The following is a 19,965-nucleotide window of genomic DNA, read 5'->3' as shown; positions in this document are numbered from 1 at the left end:
GACTATTTTTGTTCAGAATCAATGTTCCTTTATTAAGTTCTGCCTTTGTCTGGTAAAGAATCCCGTTACCTGAAGAGACCTATTTAATAGACTTAACAGATACTTTGCTCAATTCTGTTTTGTGGGTTTTTCATATCTTATTTGGTGGGTAACAATAAGACACCTATTTATTTATTTGACTTGGTGGTGGCAGCTTTTGATACAAATGTTAGGAGTGCGTGGTGTTAAAGGGACACTATAGGAACCCAGACCAGTTCAGTTAATTGAAGTGGTCTGGGTGCATATGCACAGGTCCCTTAACCCAGCAAAGATAATTATTGCAGTTATTAATTAAAGGGACACTCCAGGCACCCAGACCACTTCTGCCCATTGGAGTGGTCTGGGTGCCAACTCCCACTACTCCTAACACTGCAAGTGTAATTATTGCAGTTTTCTATAAACTGCAATAATTACCTTGCAGGGGTAACTCCACCTCTAGTGGCTGTCTACTAGACAGCCACTAGAGGGCACTTCCTGGTTCCTAGCACAGGAAACCTGTGCTAGAGCGTCGCTGGACGTCCTCACGCTGTGTGAGGATCTCCAGCGTCGCTCATTTCCCCATAGGAAAGCATTGAAATTATTTTTCAATGCTTTCCTATGGGGAGACGTAATGCGCATGCCGGTGGGCGGGATCAGTCTTTAACTGCAATAATTACCCTTACGGGTTAACTCCATCTCTAGAGGCTGTCTACCACCTTAGGTTGCCTAACTGACGCTGGACGTCCTCACGATATGCATGAGGACATCCAGCATCACCTGAATCCCCATAGGAAAGCATTGTGGTTTCAAACCCCTTCTCCACCACGGGAGGGACGGGGGTACTATTGGGCACTTTATTTCTGGCACTATAGTTTCCCTTTAACCCCTTAAGGACCAAACTTCTGGAATAAAAGGGAATCATGACATGTCACACATGTCATGTGTCCTTAAGGGGTTAAGATGGATTATTTTTTTAATCATTATATTCGGTCTAGTGCAGACAAATAGCGCCCTTGTTTTTTTGTTTTTTTTTTAAAATCCCTTTCATCCCCCATACCCAAATTGCAGGCACGCTTGGAGTAGTGTGGTCGTGACAGGTTTAACTCTAGACTGTAAGCTTGTTTGAGCAGGGTCCTTCTCTACCAATCGCTCCTGTGTCATTGTGTAATTGTCTCATTTATTGTAAAATTTCCCCCCTTTCATAATATTGTAAAGTGCTGTGGAATTAGTTGGCGCTATATAAATACCAGTAATAATAACTCCCGATTAAGCTCTGTAGGCAAAAAAAAAAAAAATCCCTTGTCATAATATACAGTCATTTGCTGGAGACCTATGCAGAATCCTTGGCTTTCTATAGAGGAAACTCACTTTATTTGGCACGTCGCCGTTATTAATAATCTTCTGATCCTAAACATACGTCAGTCAAAAAAATAAATAAATATATAGAGCGAGTGCCATAAAACAGATCTCTAACACCCATAGCAACAACAGCTGGTTTCTAACTGCTTTAGCCGAGGTCTGATATCAGCGTATTAGACTAATCTGAAAGGGATATCCAAAGATCACATACTCCGCACATAAGCTCATGGGCATAATATACAAACACACATATAAATAAACATATAAATAAAACCCATATAGATTTAAAAAAAAAAAAAACACAATTAGCCAATTTTCTTTGCAATAAAGGCAGTAGAGCTGCATTAAACAACTTATCGCACGTAGCTGTCTGTTGAATATGAGGAGCCTCTTCTAACCTTTGGTGGGGGGTGGGCACAGAAGCAGTATTGGAACCCAGTTTTGGGATCCACTACTTCACATCTAGAACAAAGTGTTAGATGCTTTCTAACATGCTTTCTCTACTACAAACATTAAAGGAAGATGGTCAAACAGAAGATTCGAAGTCCATGCCCACTTGCCCCTGGGCACCAAAATTACACATTTGGATTTGCGTAAATAAATTTAGAAATATTACTATCGGACACTGCAGTTATAGATATTGTTTTATGATTTATAATAACCGTTAACAAGAGGCTTCCACTGCAAAAACAAAATCATGAGGTGATTTTTGCCATCTGATAGCAGACACTGTAAAAGGCAAACATTGTCATGTGGTGTGCAAGTTTATTATAAATACGCACCACCTGACTTTGCAGTTTTGTTTTGTTCCCGTAGAATGCACGGTAAAACAGCACTGCTTTGCTATAAAATTCTTTTGTCCTCCCTGCCTCGACATAATGGTCAGAACAAAGAATCCTGCAATTGAGCATTCTAATTCCAAACCCAGAATCAGCTCCCTGTGTCAGCTCATTTATACCAGGCACGAGAACCTACTGGGCCGAATACCGTGCACAGCCAATCTACAAGGAAATGCTATATACACATATATAAAACATCTCGATTATGGGAAGAGTTCATTTTTGAAAAACAGAAATTCACTTTGGCATCTAAAATCTAGTAATTTATGGAGAGGTGAATGTGGAAGACACAGTTGAGTGAAGATCTTGGCCCTTTACAAAATTGTCTCTCCAGTGACAGTTATAATAATGCCACATCTAATACAAACCATTTTGCGGTCCCTAACAATTCAAATATTCTGAAGAAAGTCCGAAATGATCTTAACAGTAGATAGTACTTTTAAGGCTACCAATGCCATTTGTTGACATATTTCAAAGCCTTTCAGAGGGTCATTTAAAAAACAACTGAATCAGATATTTCTAGCCAACTCCATCAAGGTTCAAACAGAATTTGTTTACGTCTATACATACTGTGATGTTGAAGGCAGCAAACTTATTATTTACTCCTTTTAATTAGAAAGCATCACTGAGAAACTGAAAATGATCACACAATTTCATGGTAGCCACCCATTCCCAGGACAAACATGAAAACAATCCTTCCTGGTAAAATATTGGTATAAATAAATAAATTGATTCCCTGGGAAGTACTTCATTTCTGACCAATCGCACCATGCCCAGTATTCTCAGTGATATGAGCCTTTATGTCAATGCAAACAGACTATCCATTTTCTTATAAATCAAGTTTTTGTTGGTATAATTACATTATAGGGACACTACAAATCACCAGAACCACTACAGCTTAATTGACAGTCACTCAGACGGCCTCTAGAGGTGCTTCCAAGTCCAGTGCTGCACAGTGTGCAGCACTGGCGTTCAGCGTCTCCACCGTCTGCATGGAGACACTGAACGTTCCCCATAGAGATGCATTGATTCAATGTAACCCTAGTGCTAAGTGCTGATTGGCGCAGCTCTGCGTTTTGCCGTGCATGCGCCGTAGCCTATAGGAAAGCACTGGATTGGGTGAGATCATCAAAATTGATGAGCTAAACCATGGAGGCAGAGCCAATCACAGAGAGACTAGCGTGACAAGGGAGAAAAGGTGAGTAAAATCATCTTTTCAAAGCAATCTAAGGGGGAGCCGTTAACCTAAACAGCTACTTCAGCACTATAATGTCAGAAACACGTTTGTGTTTCTGACACTATAGTGCTCCTTTAATAATGCTATTTTCTGTATTGCAAGATGGCTCTCGGATTGTGTTTGATGGAAGAAAGGGGAACTTGGCATAGGCTTATTTAAAAAACTAAAGGTAATATTGGGTTAGAATAGAATGCCAGCAGCAGCAAATCAATCATTATCTTGTGATTGTAGGGTCTCATGCTTCACTGCCAAAGCAACAGCTGTAATGGTTTCACCATAGACGTCTTCATCAATTAAAACCAAGAGCTAAAGCTAAAATGTTCTTTATTTTGGTTAAGAGATAGCTGTAGGGCAGGGCTTTAACCTAAAAATAGTGTTTTAAATTTTAAAAAGTAATTGTTACAGACATAGAGCATTCACTGCATTAGATGTTAAAGGAACACTATAGCATTAGTAATACAGATGTGTATTCCTGGCAGTATAGTGTCCTTTTGGCCCAGCCCCCACCTGTAGTAAGTATATAAAATATATATATATATTTATTTTATTTACCTTTGCTCCCTCAATCCCAGGCAGCCAAAGTCCAGTCTACAATGATATGGGGGAGGCGGAGTTATGATTCTGCTTTGTGCCATACCAGTTCATACCAGGGATTGAGGTAGAGGCTGGCTGATAGTGTTCAGCCCACTGCCCTTTGTACGACATAAAGGTGAGCTTAGCTCCACCTCGGCCATATCATCATGGATCATCATCATCATCAGGCTGCTGTGGACCAATAATCTTATGTGGTTTAGACTTCATACTTCAAATACATATCAGTGGTTATGATTCCTACAGTGTTCATTTAATATTATTTCTTACAAAATCTGTATTTGCATAGCTCATCAGTACTGAAGGTTCAGGTATGCTCCACTGATGGTCCCTGAGAAGCAATAAGATGCAAAGAATAAAACTGTATAAAAGTCATCTGGAAGACACTCACCTTGTGAAAGACACTGGTTTGCTAGAGCCACTTGGCCGGAATGAAGGTACAGATTCAGCCGTGTGAAGATACTGGTCAGTGATGGAATAGTGATAAAGCAGAAGGCAACGCAAGCCTACATCAATGGAAATACAATTACCAAGATATGAGTTATACAAAGCACTGACACCTCTCTACTGTATTACGGTATAAAATGAAACTTAGTAATTGGACAGTCAATTAAATGTATACAAAAACATGCCTTGTTAGAAGTAAAAATGTTGGCCTAACCCTGAAATATTGGAATGTCCTAGCTGCTAGGTTTTAGATAGTTTGATCTTTAAAAACTTTGTGACATACTTCCCCTACAAAAAAAAAAAGCATTTCTAAAAAATATTATTGATATGATGAAACATAATAGGATATGCCTCCCAGCCCTACCACCAATGATAAATAAGAAAATAAAATAGATGAAAGCGAGAACAAAAAAAGGTTTTTGTTTCTTGCACAAGAACAGTAAGGTTTCGAGAGGAGACCTTGAGGAACATGGTTTGTTACATGATTTGGCCTTTTTTAAATGAAATAGAATGACTGGGATACAGTAAACGCGTGGTTTGGTTTCGATGTGTAAGACATTAAGACAACTACATAAAACCGAAGTGTCACTTTGCTAGGTGTCTAAAGTGCAAACACATCTTCTACAAAAGGATCACCATTTGCTCTAAGCTTTTTAAAAAAAAAAAACAAAAACATATAAATCAATATGCTTGTTTTCACCAAACCACATTAGAATCAGCCAGTTTGAGGGGCGGAGCTTGACCGCCGAGCCGTGCGGACGCAGCTGAAATGGGCTCCTGCCGAGCGGGCACAACCCAGGGCAAAAACGCCGACCATTTCACCCAAAGCCATTCAGGGGTGCGCCACCCACGTAGGGGGTGCCCCCCGGAATCCAGTGATACCACTCTGGGACCCGTAGAGGCTGGGAATGCAGATACACAAATGCGGCCTACTGAGGCTGAAACCGGGGAGAGACGGGCGCTCTCTCCGAAGCAAAAGCCACAAAGCGACTTCTCTGCAACCAACCCCCCCCCCCCCTTTGGACCGGCGGGGGATATCCCGGTCCACAATGGCAGCAAGCAGGCAACCCAGACACAAGCCAAAACGGGGAAACTGTCCCACAGAGCAAACCCACAATGGCAGCCCGGCGCAAACAGGGAAGGCAGAGCACACGTACCCAGCAACCCATGTCACCTTTGGAGACATTTGACCACCTCTGCGCAAAATTCAGGTATGCCCTGCAGAAGAGGGGAGCTACCTATCGTCAAGCCGAGAGAATGGTGACCTCGTGGATACGGCCCGCAGCACGACGGAGCTACTATAAGCAGACGCCACGAGGCTCCAAAATGGCCGCCCGATTGCGCAGGTACAAGCGGGCCCAGAGACGGAAAATGGCGGAAAGCCTATCGGGTGCAACCCCCTACCCGCAACGGACACCACCGCTGCAAACAGGCCAGTCACCTGATCAAAACCATGGCGTACAGCACAGCTTACACCGACCCCATGCACATATCAAGACGACCCGAGCGACTGTGCAGATGGCGCCACTAAACACCGCCGGAGCCGACTACCGACACAACGTTAGCAAGCTAAGGGGCGACAAGGGAGAGACCCAGAATGAAAAAGCCCAGCTCTTACCGGCAATAGGCATCGGCTGAAGCACCCAACACGCTGCCCCCCACAGGTATTCTTAGCCTGGACAGTTTCATGCTAGCATATCAGCGAAGCACCCAGACTCTGATGCCCAGGGCATATAAGGGAGACTACTATCAGCACTAATCTGTGCTCCTCAGGACTTTTGTGACTACATTTGTTCCCAGCGGTTTTGCCTTAAATAATGTTTGGCTCTACCCCAGGCCGCCCATGGTTGGAATGCAAGAACCCTTTTGATCAGAGGATGTTACAATCTTGTTTTGTATAAAAAGTCCTATCTGGACCTAGCTTAACCTGCAGTTACATATAGTGCCACATGCCCAAACACTACATTAGATATGTGACATCGTATAGGTCAGCCTCATAACAATTAACTCATTAACTGTTTGACGCTAGGATGCAGATGCATGCCATGTTTTCCCCCTTTGTCACTCCTCTGTTTTCGACCTTATGACAGGTCCTTCCTACTATCTGTACAAGCGAGAACCTACACCGTTATATATTGTCTTTCCTAATATAAACATGTACCTATTTAGCAAACGCCAAGATGAATAATGCCATGTTTAACTATCTATACAAGCCAGAACCTACACCGTTATATATTGTCTTTCCTAATATTCACATGTACCTATTTAGTAAACGCCAAGACGAATAATGCTATGTTTAACTATCTATACAAGCGGGAACATACGCCGTTATATATTGTCTTTCCTAATAGTAACATATACCTATTTAGCAAACGCCACGACGAATAATACTATGTTTAACTGTCTATACAAGCGAGAACCCACACCGTTATATATTGTCTTTCCTACTATTAACATATACCTAATTAGCAAATGCCAAGACGATTCATGCTATGTTTAACAAAGTTTCAAAAAAAAAAATATGTGCTCTTACCTCAATGCCACATATGTATAAACCTGTGAACTTACTGTGATTATGTTTGCTGTTGTGGCTACGTACATCATTTTGTCAAACCATGCACGACAAAAATAAAGAATTCAAAAAAAAAAAAGAATCAGCCAGTTTGAGATCAATGGTAAAAGAAAGTATATGAGGGTCACCGCATTTAAAAAAAAACTGAAAACAAACACATTGTTAGAGGAAACGCTAGGGAATAACCCTACAGCAGTGAAAGTCCCAGGAACAGCTCTTAAAGAAGAAATATTCTAGCCATGAAGGTTATGGAAGGATAATGTTTTACCATGTGTATTATTTGACAGACAGAGAGACAGGCAGATTAAATGGATTTCTTGAATGGTTAGATAAGTTTATTTTATATGGTTGTGGTGGAAAGTATACTTCAGACGTTTTAAAAATTGTAACACAAGAGAGAGGTGGACCCACATAGCACTCACCCTAACAAAGGAAGCGGTCTTCCTTGAATGATTTCCTTTCATAACTTTCTTGGTTTCCATGGCCAGAAGATTCACACTCTAAAAATTTGAAGAAACAGAGAACCCATGAGAACTTCCGTTTGCTGCCTGGGAGTTTACTGGACCAAGAGATTTAGATACAGGAACAAATTGGTCTATCTTGAATCTGCCCGAGGAATTTGCTGAGCAGTTCTTGCTTTACCTAAATTCTCAGATTTTAATCAGCAAACCATCTTACAAGTTCAGAGGTTTAACTCAGCGGGGCAGTGGGCTCGTATTAATGTTCGAGGTGCTGAACTGCTGAGTTAAAACTCCAGAGTGGATTTGAAATACAACATATATTAGCTTGCGCTTACAGTTTGAAGAATCCACCCATTTAGGTTATTATGTACTTCAAGCTACATCTTGCTAATCAAAGTACGCAAATACATTAGATATTTCCGGTCTACAAGATTTTGACCATGAACATAAACATTACAACAGTTCTTAATTTTCTGGTTCAGTGTAATCACGTCAAAATAGTTTATTCAATTAATAAGTCTATTTACTATAACCCTCCCCATCAGACAGTCTTTTTTTCCCTTTCCCTCAGAGCAGTTTGGAATGAATCTATTTAAACAGGCCTAGATTTTTCTTTTATGCTCACCAGGCCAATATTATTGTAAGCCCAACCAGGGTTCAGTCTCTGATCCCTGAAGACCTAACAGCACCACGGATGTAAGAGTCGCCTACCTGGGTACCTCCTTTAGTGACTGGGGTTCTGACCTAACTCTCTCCCCCTGAAGGTCCATTGGATACACGTGGCCAAGCAAGGGCTTAACCTCTTTCCCTAAAGACCCAATAAATAGCATTTATATAACGTGATTACCTGGGTATTTTATGTATACAACCAGGTTTAATTATTTAAACCTAACCCCACTGGTGATGATGAATGGCACATGGAGTACAGATGGAAGCCTATAGTTTAACCAGCTTAGGCTGTCAGTTGTTAAAATCCACATTTGCTGCTGAAATACAGGCGTGCAGCAGGTCATCTGTCTCCATGGCAGTTTAGAATGTTTTCCAACTCAGGTAAGTACATTAGTAAGTTAGATTAAAGACTAGTATATGTACTTGGGTTTCTGTTCTTTCAGTTCCTCCCTGGTGATTACATTTGGGCTTCTTTTAGCCAATCGGTCACATTTAGGAGGTTTTCGTGAGCATTTAGGCAAGTTTAATGATGCCTTTTGCAAAAGACTGCTGATAATGGTTCTCCTGGCTGTATATAAAGTCTGACTAAATACCACAGTCCTGAACACAGAGAAGTAAGACATTCCCTGGGTGACTGATTAAAGCCCACTGCATAACATGTTCCACACAGACACTTGTTCCTATCAAGGCATGTGGCATTTATTGATGATACGTGTGCATTTTAGCACATAAGCCAGCTACTTCTAGAAAACAGAAGGTAATAGATTGTTTGGATCTTTTTTCATATCTAAATCAGCATGTGAGACCAAGATCACCTCTCTGTATGTGCTGGTGTGAAGACATGGCGTCAGTATATGTGACTGATATTATCTCCGTATATGAGCTGGTGTGAAACCCTGCATCAATAGAACTCCATTAAATGTTCTATGTATGAGTTACTGTGAGGACATCTCAGTGTGAGTGTCCACTATATGCAATATACGAGTTGGTCTTAAGACACAGGTCAAGTACGTAAGCTCTATGTATGAGTTACTGTGAGCACATAGATTCAGTATATGTATTCACTATATGCTTTAAGTATGAGTTACTGTGAGGACACAGTCTCTGTATATGTGTCCACTATATGCTCTATGTATTGGTTAGTTAGCTCTATGTGAAGACACAGCCACAGTATATGTGAATGATATAAACACACAGCCTCAATATAGGAGTCCAATATATATGTATATGTGTATGAGCTGTGGTTAAGTATATAAGTCTAACACAAGCTCTGTGTATGGGTTGCTGTTAGTCACAAATAAAACTAATATTGAACTAATACAATTTCACATTCTCTGTATTCCAATTAGATCCGCCATCTTAACTACTTCAGATAATTTTCATAACTTGTTCATTTCCTGTGGTGGAATGTGATTGGCCTTTTCTGGGAGGATGAGATTGGAAAATGGATGGGCCTGGTGAGCATCAAGTAAAATATTGGCCTTCTAAATCAGGTCCTTCTTAACTACTGTGAAGGACAGGGAAATGACGGCATGATAGGGAGTGGGCAGTGCTATTTATATTAATTTCATAGTTCAGGTTCCTGTCCTTTGTGATGTGAGGGGAGGAACGACTGATAAGTCAAAGCTGCCATGGTTTCATCTGGAAATTACTTTTGCCTGACATGTCGTCAAAATGTGGCTTGCAGAGGGAAAACATTTAAACTGAAAAGCCTTGAACGTAATGAATTACACTGAAAGTAAAACAAATTAAAGATGGTATACAGTGACACAGTTAATTATACTAAAAGCCATGCCGGCAGACGAGGTTAACTTTACATCATTTTCAACAACAAAAAATTTAAAGGATAAAATTATATAAACTGGATAATGTCAGCAGTGACGCACATTCACAAGGGAAAAAAAATACATTTATTATCTTAGATAGTACATATTTCTCTGAATAAGTAAATTGGCTGTTGAACAGACCAATACTGTGGGGAATGTAACAATAACTCACATGAATTAATTGAACCAGGACAGGCTCCAAATTACAGAACATTGATCGGGCCTCCACGTAAAAACTAAGCTGCTGTTCAAAATCCCGCCCAAACGAGACCTTGAGATAGGACAGAAAAAGAACGCAATTAGGCAGTCATGTCTTGTATTGTTGAGAAGATAATGAAACAAAACATATATATATATATATATATATATATATATATATATATATATATATATATATATATATATATATATATATAATAAACCAATTAATGGTCAAGTTCAACATTGTTCATGCAATACGTTTGTGTCTAAGACTGACAAATCAGTGAGTTGGTTTGGGCGTAGTAATTCATGTCAGTCATAATGGCTTAAGTTTGTTCCAAGAATGACTGCATCTTAAACAACCTCACTGAAAAAAAAGTGCCAAATGATTAACGTTTTATATAATTTTATATAATATTGTGATCCCAGAGCTCTAAAACCTCCGAGGGATAGGCACAAGACTGGACAGGAGACATATCTCTATATAATCACATTTACGTTTGCTTTCTCAAAATGAAATCACATCCAGGAAGATGGGAGAGACCCATTTTAAAGCACCATTGGACCCCATTTATTATTATTTTTTTTTAATTGCAAGATGAACTACAGATTTATATAATAATAATGTTAAACATATGCCAAGTCTAAAAAAAGCAAATGTTATTTTTGGTACACCACGCCATCTACTGACTTGTTTTTGAACTGCAGCTTTTCATAAAAAGTAATTCACTACAAAAATATAGTTAAACTAGCTTTCCTTCCTTTTCATCAAAGAGACATGAATTTTAAAATATCTGTAGATTTGTTGACAAACTAAACATCCAACTGTTGGTACCAGTGCCTATAAAATATCATATGCTGGTCTACCACATAATATGGTTGCAGTGTAAGGCCAATTTCTGGTAGAATAGGAACATACATCATACATACATATATATTGTTATCTACATAACAATATAGACATTCCTGCAGTTGTGATGGGCGCTCGCATGCACTTGGAGTACCGCACTACATGGGTTAAACTAATTTACACGCTGAGTCCGCACGGCATATAAAATAAATAAATAAAAGCAGTTTATGCAAATATCTCACACGCCACAGGTCCTTTTAAACCGTATAGATGTTAAACACATGAAATATGTTAACGAGATCAACAATTTTTCCAACAGTAGTACTGTGTGAAATTAGAGGAATTAAAAAAAAAAAAAAAAAAAAAGGGGAAAGGGTTCACCATTCGAATGAATCCGTTGATGAGCTGAGACAGTATTCTCTTTTCATCCTCAAGAGTCAGTGCACTGCGTGGACAAACAGAGTCTATATAAACATTTCCAGTTCCATACAGCATGCGACAGTGTAAATAGAAGAACAATCTTTTGGCAAGACCCGACAACCCTGGTTAACTTAGGAACTGAATATGTTTGTGAACTATATTGTTATTGATGCTCAGGGAGGTCTTTCGAGAAACATTTATGTGGGGTAACTAGCAGCTTCTTGATCCTTGGAGAGATCTGTCATTCTGGGGTCAAGAAGGATTTTGTCCCCCAAGTTTGCTGCAAAATTGGAAAGCGCTTCAAACTGGGGTTTTGGGGGGTTTTTTTTTTTGCCTTTTTTAAGACCAACAGCAAAAACAGAAGTGAGAAAGGCTGAACTTGAAGGATGCAGGTCTCTTTTCAGTTATGTAACTTTGTAACTATCATGGTTAATGTAACTACATGGGGCTACTCTTTCTGACAACAGGTAAATGCAGCAGGATACAGAGAATATGATCAGCAATTTGTCATTTGTAATTTTATAAAAATGACAAACAAAATGTTGGCAATGTAGAAATCAGAATAGGAATAAAAATAGGTGATGTCCCCAATGTACAATATCAGAAATGCTGAGAACATGTAATATTGATGGTTCTGGGCAATTCTTAGTTCTAGTCACGCTTATGTAACAAGAAAAGAATTGTGCAAGTAGCAGTATACAATGCATGGATACAAAAAAACCTCTCTATACTAGAATCCAAAAACCTGGTAGGATTTGGACATAGCGCAAAATATATAAAGGAGAATATAGGTTTGAACCCTTTTGCTTGCCCGTTCCTGCAAGAAAGAAAATAAATCATAAAAAGTACAACAAGCCCTGTATGTGACTCAGAAATCATATAGTCCATTAACATCTGGAAGTGTTGTGTAAAAGCCAGCAGAGGCAGTCAATGGTTAACTAAGAGCAGTAGCGCATGCTTACTAATTAAATATTAATGACAAAAGGAGACCCAGAGGTGTGCACAATTTCCCCTCAATTATAAACTTAATAAACAAGGCACAAAATAACACATTTTCCCTTTAGTAATACGCTGGCCTACACAAAGGCGATCAGTTTTAAGAGTTTGTTTCCCTTTAATCTAATAAGCTAACCTAAAGTAAGACAAGAAGTGTGTTACGGGCCTAATGAAACAAAATAGGAGTACAGTTTGGTCATGCATGAGCCTAGGCACACGCTTATGGAGAGGACCAGACAAGAGTGATAACAGCCAAAAGAAAAACCATGTCAGAGACTTACTTTACAGAGTCGTGCATGGTTTTACAAACGTGAAGGAGAGCATTGAGAATAACGGGGTCCTTCGTTACTTCTTGTTGGTGCCTAATGAAGCAAATAGAAGAAGTTGACTAGCAATTAATCTTATATATGCACTTTTTATATAATCAGTTGGTGTTTACAAAAAGAAAAAAAGAAATATATAAAAGTATTGTTACTAGTAGACAAAGTGGTGAAATGTGACCTCATAACATTGAATCAAGAAATGTCACTCACTAGAGTAAAAGTTACTGCCCAACGAAATCACCATCTGTGTCCTGTCTGTCACTCGACTTATCTCTCAGCTTAAAGCCGAGGGATGTTTCGATATGTGTCCCCTGATGCCCCCAGCCATTTTGAGACTGGAACTGGCTTTACTTAACATTACTAACAGATCGCCGGTCCCTCCGGGTCTTCTTCCTTGGTGCCACCATCTTTAATTTTCTAAGATGGTGGCAGACGGATGTCAGTCATTGACCATAGTTGAGCATGCGCGAGAGTCAGCCTTGAGAGCACTGACGCACTGCAACAGGACATGATGAGGCACTGGAGGGATGCGCGTACTAGAATGAGGGACCAATGACAAAGTTCACAAAGGCAATGGAGCTTGAATACAGATTCACCCTTTTTTTAGACCTGTTAGTTCTACATAACGAAAAGTAGTCCCTACTTTTCCTTATACTGTATATAACTTTGAATATACACTTTTTTGGTTTGTTTTTTGAATAGGAAAAATATTTTTAAAAAATAAAAATGTACAGATCAGGTTTGAGATAATATCCATTTCATGAACCCCTTTTCTGTAACGGAGAACAATAACAATGCAACAAAAGATAATAGCCAACACACTCACCTAATAAATGCTTCCATTATCCGCTTGCAAACCTCAACTCTAACACTCTCTTTCTGGAACATGTCCAAAAACGGAAGGAATTTCTCCTGGAACACGAGCAAAACATGAATTTTTTTAACTTTTATAAATGACACTTTCGGAGAGAAAAAAAAAATAAATAAATGTTAAAAATGAAAACCATACTTACCACAGAGAAAAGGATGGAGAAATCATGAAAGTGAGAAATGACTTTAGTGATTACTGACTGTAGCTGTAAAAAGAAAAGGAAAATAAATAGTGACGTGTTGTCGCTGGAGAATAGACGGAAGCACATGGAAGTTAGCAGATTACGGCTTTAATTGGTGGCTTTCACACATTCATCCTTTATGTATATATAATAATCAGCGTATGGAATGTTTAAATCTTCATTTTATTCTATTAACGCCCCATAAGATAGCCTTGGGTTACAGTCCACCGTGGAACTTATATCCCAATAAAAAAAATTATGCTTCTGCCAGCGTTAGTTTTCCCTGTGATTCCAGCCATTTTAGAAATAATAAAATATATATATATATTAAACAAGGTGATCAATCCTTGTGTGGCTTTAGATCTTTGTTCACTTTCATTAATGAGTTTAAACTTATTTTTTTTGTCCTCTTGATTTATTTTTTTTGGAGAGGTAAAGAATTGCCTTTGGAAAACACAAGAGTGTTCCAGGTTTCATGTTCACAGCGAGTGTGACTCTCAAGTCAAAGATATAAAAAGCATGTAGAGATTTTCTCTCTAAAATCGGGCTTTAATATAAAACTTTTCTTGTTACCCAGCATGTACATCACTGACTACATGTCTACAAGCGCTGTGATCAAAACACTCTGGAACTATGAAAGGTCAGGCAAGCCAGCGCAAGTCACAAAACTGCAAAACCAGCAATGAAAAAGCTCAGACAAAAGTTTCACGGGGTGATGTCTGCCTTGACACCGTGCTAAGAAGGTAAATATGTATTGTATGTAACTAAACTGCATTGATCTCCCCAGTAAACTCTTTACTGGGGTAAGTGATAAGGAGTTGTTAGTATTCCAGTTGCAGTTACTCAGGGTCTCAGGTTGGTTCCTCACTGAGGTCAACCCGGACTTTGATCTTCCATCAGAAAGTAAAAAAGAGCTCCCAAAAAACAAGGACCTTTAATTTGCGTTATAATCGTAATAATAGAATATACTTTTATATTGTACCAATAGTCAATGGTATTTTCAGAGCTCTGTTCTTGGTCATTCTCAAGAGTCGTACGGCTATGTTTTACTACGCAGAACAATGGAATTAAAACTGGGGTACGAACAATGCTTCAATGATTACCTGTGGGTATGCATTTTCAAATGCTCGGTCAGGAGTCATATGTTTGATGACATCAGACAGTATAGTATTCACCTCCCGCTTCTGCAAAGTAAACAACACAGATTAAAAATAGGCAGGGGGAGTGCTGGGACATCACTAAGAGCTTCAGAGGGACCAATGTGTAGGTCTAAGGACATTATCTTCTATGAAAGAGGTCCATGGGTGAGGATTACGAAAAAGACAAGCGCAAAATTAGAGTATTTAGAGTTCCACCCCTTTCAATTGCTGTGACAATGATCTCAATTACAAAATGTAGTTTAGTTGTGTACACAGTTACAATATCCAACACTTACTGTGAAATGTCTGCATGTATACTCCACCCACACTTCTGCACAATTAATGTAATCCTAAACAAACAACATAAGGAAAGCTTTAGGTGAAAAAAAAAAAGTTATGGTAGAACAGTAGATTCCGCAGAGAGAATAAAACACACAGAAGAAGTACAATTTACAACACAGTACACAACCAATCATGGATGTGAAATGTGACTTCAGAAACACACTTAGAAATGGAATTTAGCCAGGTAAAGGAGACAACCATTTCAAAAAGGCCTCTCTTTTTTTGGAGTTTTATCTGACTTTGAAAACTTAACTGTTAAAGAAAAATTTTAAGTACCATAACCATAATATATGTGTAATTTTAACGGTGCTTCTAATTTACAGTCAATCCATACATTTATCAATCCAGTGATAACGGTTCACGTTTGAAGATTTAACCTTGCATATAATGTGCCCTTCTCACATCTCAGTGTTCTAAGTAGAATCGAGCACAAGAGATAACGAAATATATTTTTATTCGGGTAGAGCCACAAAACAACTTTTTAACTTCATAGTGGAGTTTATATCAAGTTACTTGAATAGTTGAAATGTTGTTTTTTGGTTTTGCTCTATTAAAAATGTATTTCCATGTCTTGTATGCCCGGATTCTAAATTAGAGCATGGTTATTTGGAAATGTGTACCGGTCCCAGTCTCTGGAGCACCAAAGGGTGGTCTCTTTCTGTGTGCAGGTCCCTAAGGTTTTGTTTTGTACTTCTCAAATGTTACTTTTTGTGACACAACTCAAAATTTTACAAATTTGGCTTTTCATCTTCTTTTGGACAAACAGCAAACGTGGTTTTGTTTATACATTGTGGGTAAATACTATAACCACTGCTTCCACCAAGAGTAGAGGGAGCTGGCAGCGCTGAGCTAATTTCTGTGTTTTTATAAACAGAGCTGTTTGAAAGGTTTGCTGGACATGAGGCTTTTTCTAATCTAGATTTCTATAGAACTATACAAATCATCCTCAGTACAATGCACAGACGCCACTATGCAGACACAGAGTAGTCACAAATATCTGTTTTCATGTGTTTCTAATCATTTCAAACCGATTAGAATATAAATATAAAAGGATATATATATATATATATATATATATATATATATATATATATATATATATATATATATATATATACACACACACACACACTGCTATAGTTTTATAGAATTTTATGTAAAAGAAGCATAGGGATCTAAAAGAATGATGTTTACCGACTTTGTTCAAATTGTATTTGCAGACAGAAAAATACCATAAAATAAAAACCAAGGTTAAATACACAGTGTGAGCACACATCCCATGCATTGTCTTGGGTCACCAGTTTATTATGTTTTGGACTAATAACAGAGCTATACAAGGGCTTTTAAACATGGAGCAGAGAGACAAGAAACCAACAGCCACTGGTATTTCCATAGTAAACAAAATATATAGCAATAGAAATCAATTTATAAAACAAATACCTGAGGGTTTCTTAACTTGGTGATCACCTTCCAGGCTTCGTTTAAAATCTGGAGTCTGTCATTCTCAGGCGGATCAGCCAGAGCTACGTTTAATCCCAGAGAACGGAACAGTAGATGCTAATAGGAATATAATAAGAACATTAACCTCTATCTATTTTTATGGTCTTAATCCCAAACATTAATTCTGGCAGAATTGAAAGCACCAATATATTAAGAACACTTTAATTATCCAAATAATGTATGTAGTAAAAGCAATTACGTCCTTGTTCTTCCTTGGATCCCATAACCCTAAGTCTTCTTGGCTGATTGTGTAGAGGTTGTCCCTTTTCTCCTCTACTCTTTATGTAACATAATCACTTAACTACAATCAAACCACTCAAATGCCAAAAATGCTATAGTAAATACATCTGTGTTGACCAACTCAGTTCTCTGGCATTTGGTTGACGAGATTCCTTTAAATTCCAGTGTATTCACCATCAATTTCTGGGAGTGGTAGTTCAGCAGTAAGCTTTCTGCAGCAGAGAGCTGGAAAATGAACTGCAACTCACAGAAACCCTTGCTATGTCCATCAAGCACCGCTTTTGGGCAAAGCTCAGTAGAAAGTACAGTAAATGTCAGTCCCTTCCTGGTGTGGGGAGAGCTCATTTTAGAAATCTGAACATGACATTCAAATGTGGTTCATGTTTTATTTCTTTGAATTTATTACTATTAAGTAGCAAAACCCACCAGGGGAGTCTTTAAGGTATAGCTTTCACAACAAGCATGCAAGGTAAAAAGGATAGTGTGGGATATGTCCAGAAGGTGTTGGCATTTTATTTATATTTTTAATTAAATGTGATCTACAAAACTACAATTTTCATCTGTAGAAGAAACATACAAATTATTAACCAGAATTCTAAAAAGGATCGTGTGTATGATTTCATCAGCAAAAAATTGTTCTTAGTCATTCTGCTTGCTATCATGGGACCTCCTCGTTATCCATGAGAAGACATGTTTTCTCTACATGTAAGGTGAATAGTTTGGTGGAGGGCCTTACATCATTAATGAAGAATTTGTAGATGTAGTTTGTCATAGCCAAACATTGCTTAACAAAGGTCTTTAGATACACTGTATCCATGGAGCAAAGAGGAGCTTATTGTCAAACTTCAACTCCCGTTTTTTTACTAACGATAATGTATCTCAAATTATCACACGCAAGCTGGGATACAGTCCTGATTAAGAGCATGTGTGGAATTTTGGCAAGAAAACCATATTTTTTTCACTCAAGGGGATTCTTGGCTGTAAAGTTAAACATGTATCTCTGTGAGTCACTGTGAACAGGGTCATAGTGATTAGTGAAAATACCTTGGGGAACCCAGACTCATCGCATTCTTTAATCATGCCGATAAAGTCCATCGATCTTGCAGCAATAAACTCTGCTCTAAAGGCCGACATGATAGAATTCAACAGCAAAGCACTGGGGAAATAAGGAAAAGTTCAATAAATATGGATGCAACCTGAAAAAGATCTACATACTATTTCAGTTGTTACTAGGGCGGGGATATCTCATAACATGTCAAGTTGTAGAGCAAATGCACAGACTGTCCCTTGTTGAATGCTTAGGTCAAAAATTCTGCAGTCATAAATCAAGACAAGGCTTATGTGTTAACAAATAGAGAACATTTCCATACGCCACCCCTAATATTGCTATAGATGAAAAATAAATTTGTTATTTGGGGATGCATAGCCTAAGCCTTCTTCTTGCTCTTTAACGTTATGTTTTCCTCCATATGAGGATGGTGTTGGCCAATCCGTGTGAACGGTTTAACTTATTGGCCTTTACTTGTCTGACCACAAAAAAAACGATCAATGTATGTTTGACTGATTGAGCTGTCGGGCGATTATTAAACAACTATAAATGTATTTGTGTAAATGGTTATATATCCAAGGAGACACATATGCAATACTTACTTATTTCCAAGTTTTTTACACCGTTCCATCATCTCGGTCAGCAGGGCCTAGAATATCATTAACGAGGATTAGCAAACATCAAACTATAGCGATACCAAAATAACAGACTTTATCTGCGCTTTCAACATCCAGATTATATACACTGAAACGTGCAGAAAAATGTACACATCACTTTTAACAATAATCGTAAAGTTTTAACATCAATTTTAGAAAAAAAACTACCCTTGATTTTTGATGCAAAGTACAATATAGTGTAATAAAACACTTCACACACTATTTTCACTCTTGAATTTTCGGACTGAACCTATAAGTGACCATTTCCAATTTTTTAAATCTTTGTAAATGTTCCCTCTAAGCATTTTTTTTTAATCAGTACAACATATAAAAAAAGATTGCTGCATTAAAACAGCAAAGCCCTGCGTATTGCACATGAAGAAGGTAAAAAAAAAAAAAAAACAGATTGCATTGGGTATACATAGGGTTGTTCATTGGTTTCATTGTTGGGGCACTCCTCAAAAAAGTGCAGAGACCAAACACAGTATTTCTTACCAGCCATACATTAACGTCATGCAAAACAACAGATATTCTTATTAATAATAATTAGCTCCTTATGAGTATATCTATATGTTACCATCTCATTCACATTACCATTTAGACGTTTACAATGATTTGTGCACATGGTAGTTGTCAATAAAGGTTGTTAAAAAAAAATATTCATCTCAACTGTGTAGGAAAGAGCCAATTACTCTTCCTTGAGGAGTTAAGCCTATCATCAAGTATAACATGTGGTGTAAATGTTTTTTTGTGAAAAAAGTTGAGGCTTAAATACAGTGAGTTATTGACACAAACTATAAATTGATTTTTTTTTTGTGGCTTGGCACATGCTGCTGTAGAATGGGCAGCAGATACAGGGAGCATGCTACCGATGTAAATGTACCATCCGATAAAGTCTTTTCAAAGAATAGTCGACTTATGAGCTCTTATTCTGCTCCACTGCCATCTAGTGGGAAAAATGATTGTCAAAGGCATCCTTTACCATACATATACATAAAACACATATAAAATACACAATTTTTCCTCGTCAGCCATAATTAATATAATTCCAGCGATTCAGGGCAATTGTTGTATCCAGATTTCTCTACTAAACCCAAAAGGGTTCGGAGCTAGTAAGTTTATCCTTAAGAAAAATGCACTCACCGTACAGTGCTTCTTTATGAATAAAATGTTATAAAA

The 19,965-nt window shown here is 38.2% G+C and overlaps 1 protein-coding gene across 1 annotated transcript in view; it reads right to left on the bottom strand.

Annotated features, from left to right (window-relative positions):
• The window catches only part of VPS35L (VPS35 endosomal protein sorting factor like), a 65,074-nt gene that overhangs the window by 23,474 nt on the left and 21,635 nt on the right, over positions 1–19,965 (bottom strand). Inside the window, exons 15-26 of the mRNA XM_063430332.1 lie at positions 18,733–18,779; positions 18,127–18,238; positions 16,783–16,899; positions 15,297–15,350; positions 14,965–15,045; positions 13,823–13,885; positions 13,636–13,721; positions 12,768–12,848; positions 11,452–11,515; positions 10,192–10,290; positions 7,486–7,563; positions 4,436–4,550 (exon numbers count right to left, since the gene is read on the bottom strand). Of these exons, the coding sequence (XP_063286402.1) occupies positions 4,436–4,550; positions 7,486–7,563; positions 10,192–10,290; positions 11,452–11,515; positions 12,768–12,848; positions 13,636–13,721; positions 13,823–13,885; positions 14,965–15,045; positions 15,297–15,350; positions 16,783–16,899; positions 18,127–18,238; positions 18,733–18,779 (997 nt within the window). The remainder of the gene's footprint in view (positions 1–4,435; positions 4,551–7,485; positions 7,564–10,191; positions 10,291–11,451; positions 11,516–12,767; positions 12,849–13,635; positions 13,722–13,822; positions 13,886–14,964; positions 15,046–15,296; positions 15,351–16,782; positions 16,900–18,126; positions 18,239–18,732; positions 18,780–19,965) is intronic.

This window comes from Pelobates fuscus, chromosome 8, assembly GCF_036172605.1.
Source record: "Pelobates fuscus isolate aPelFus1 chromosome 8, aPelFus1.pri, whole genome shotgun sequence".
Classification (NCBI taxonomy): Eukaryota; Metazoa; Chordata; class Amphibia; order Anura; family Pelobatidae; genus Pelobates; species Pelobates fuscus.
The sequence above is the reverse complement of the archived record's forward strand: the minus strand, read 5'-3'. Positions and strand labels throughout refer to the sequence as shown.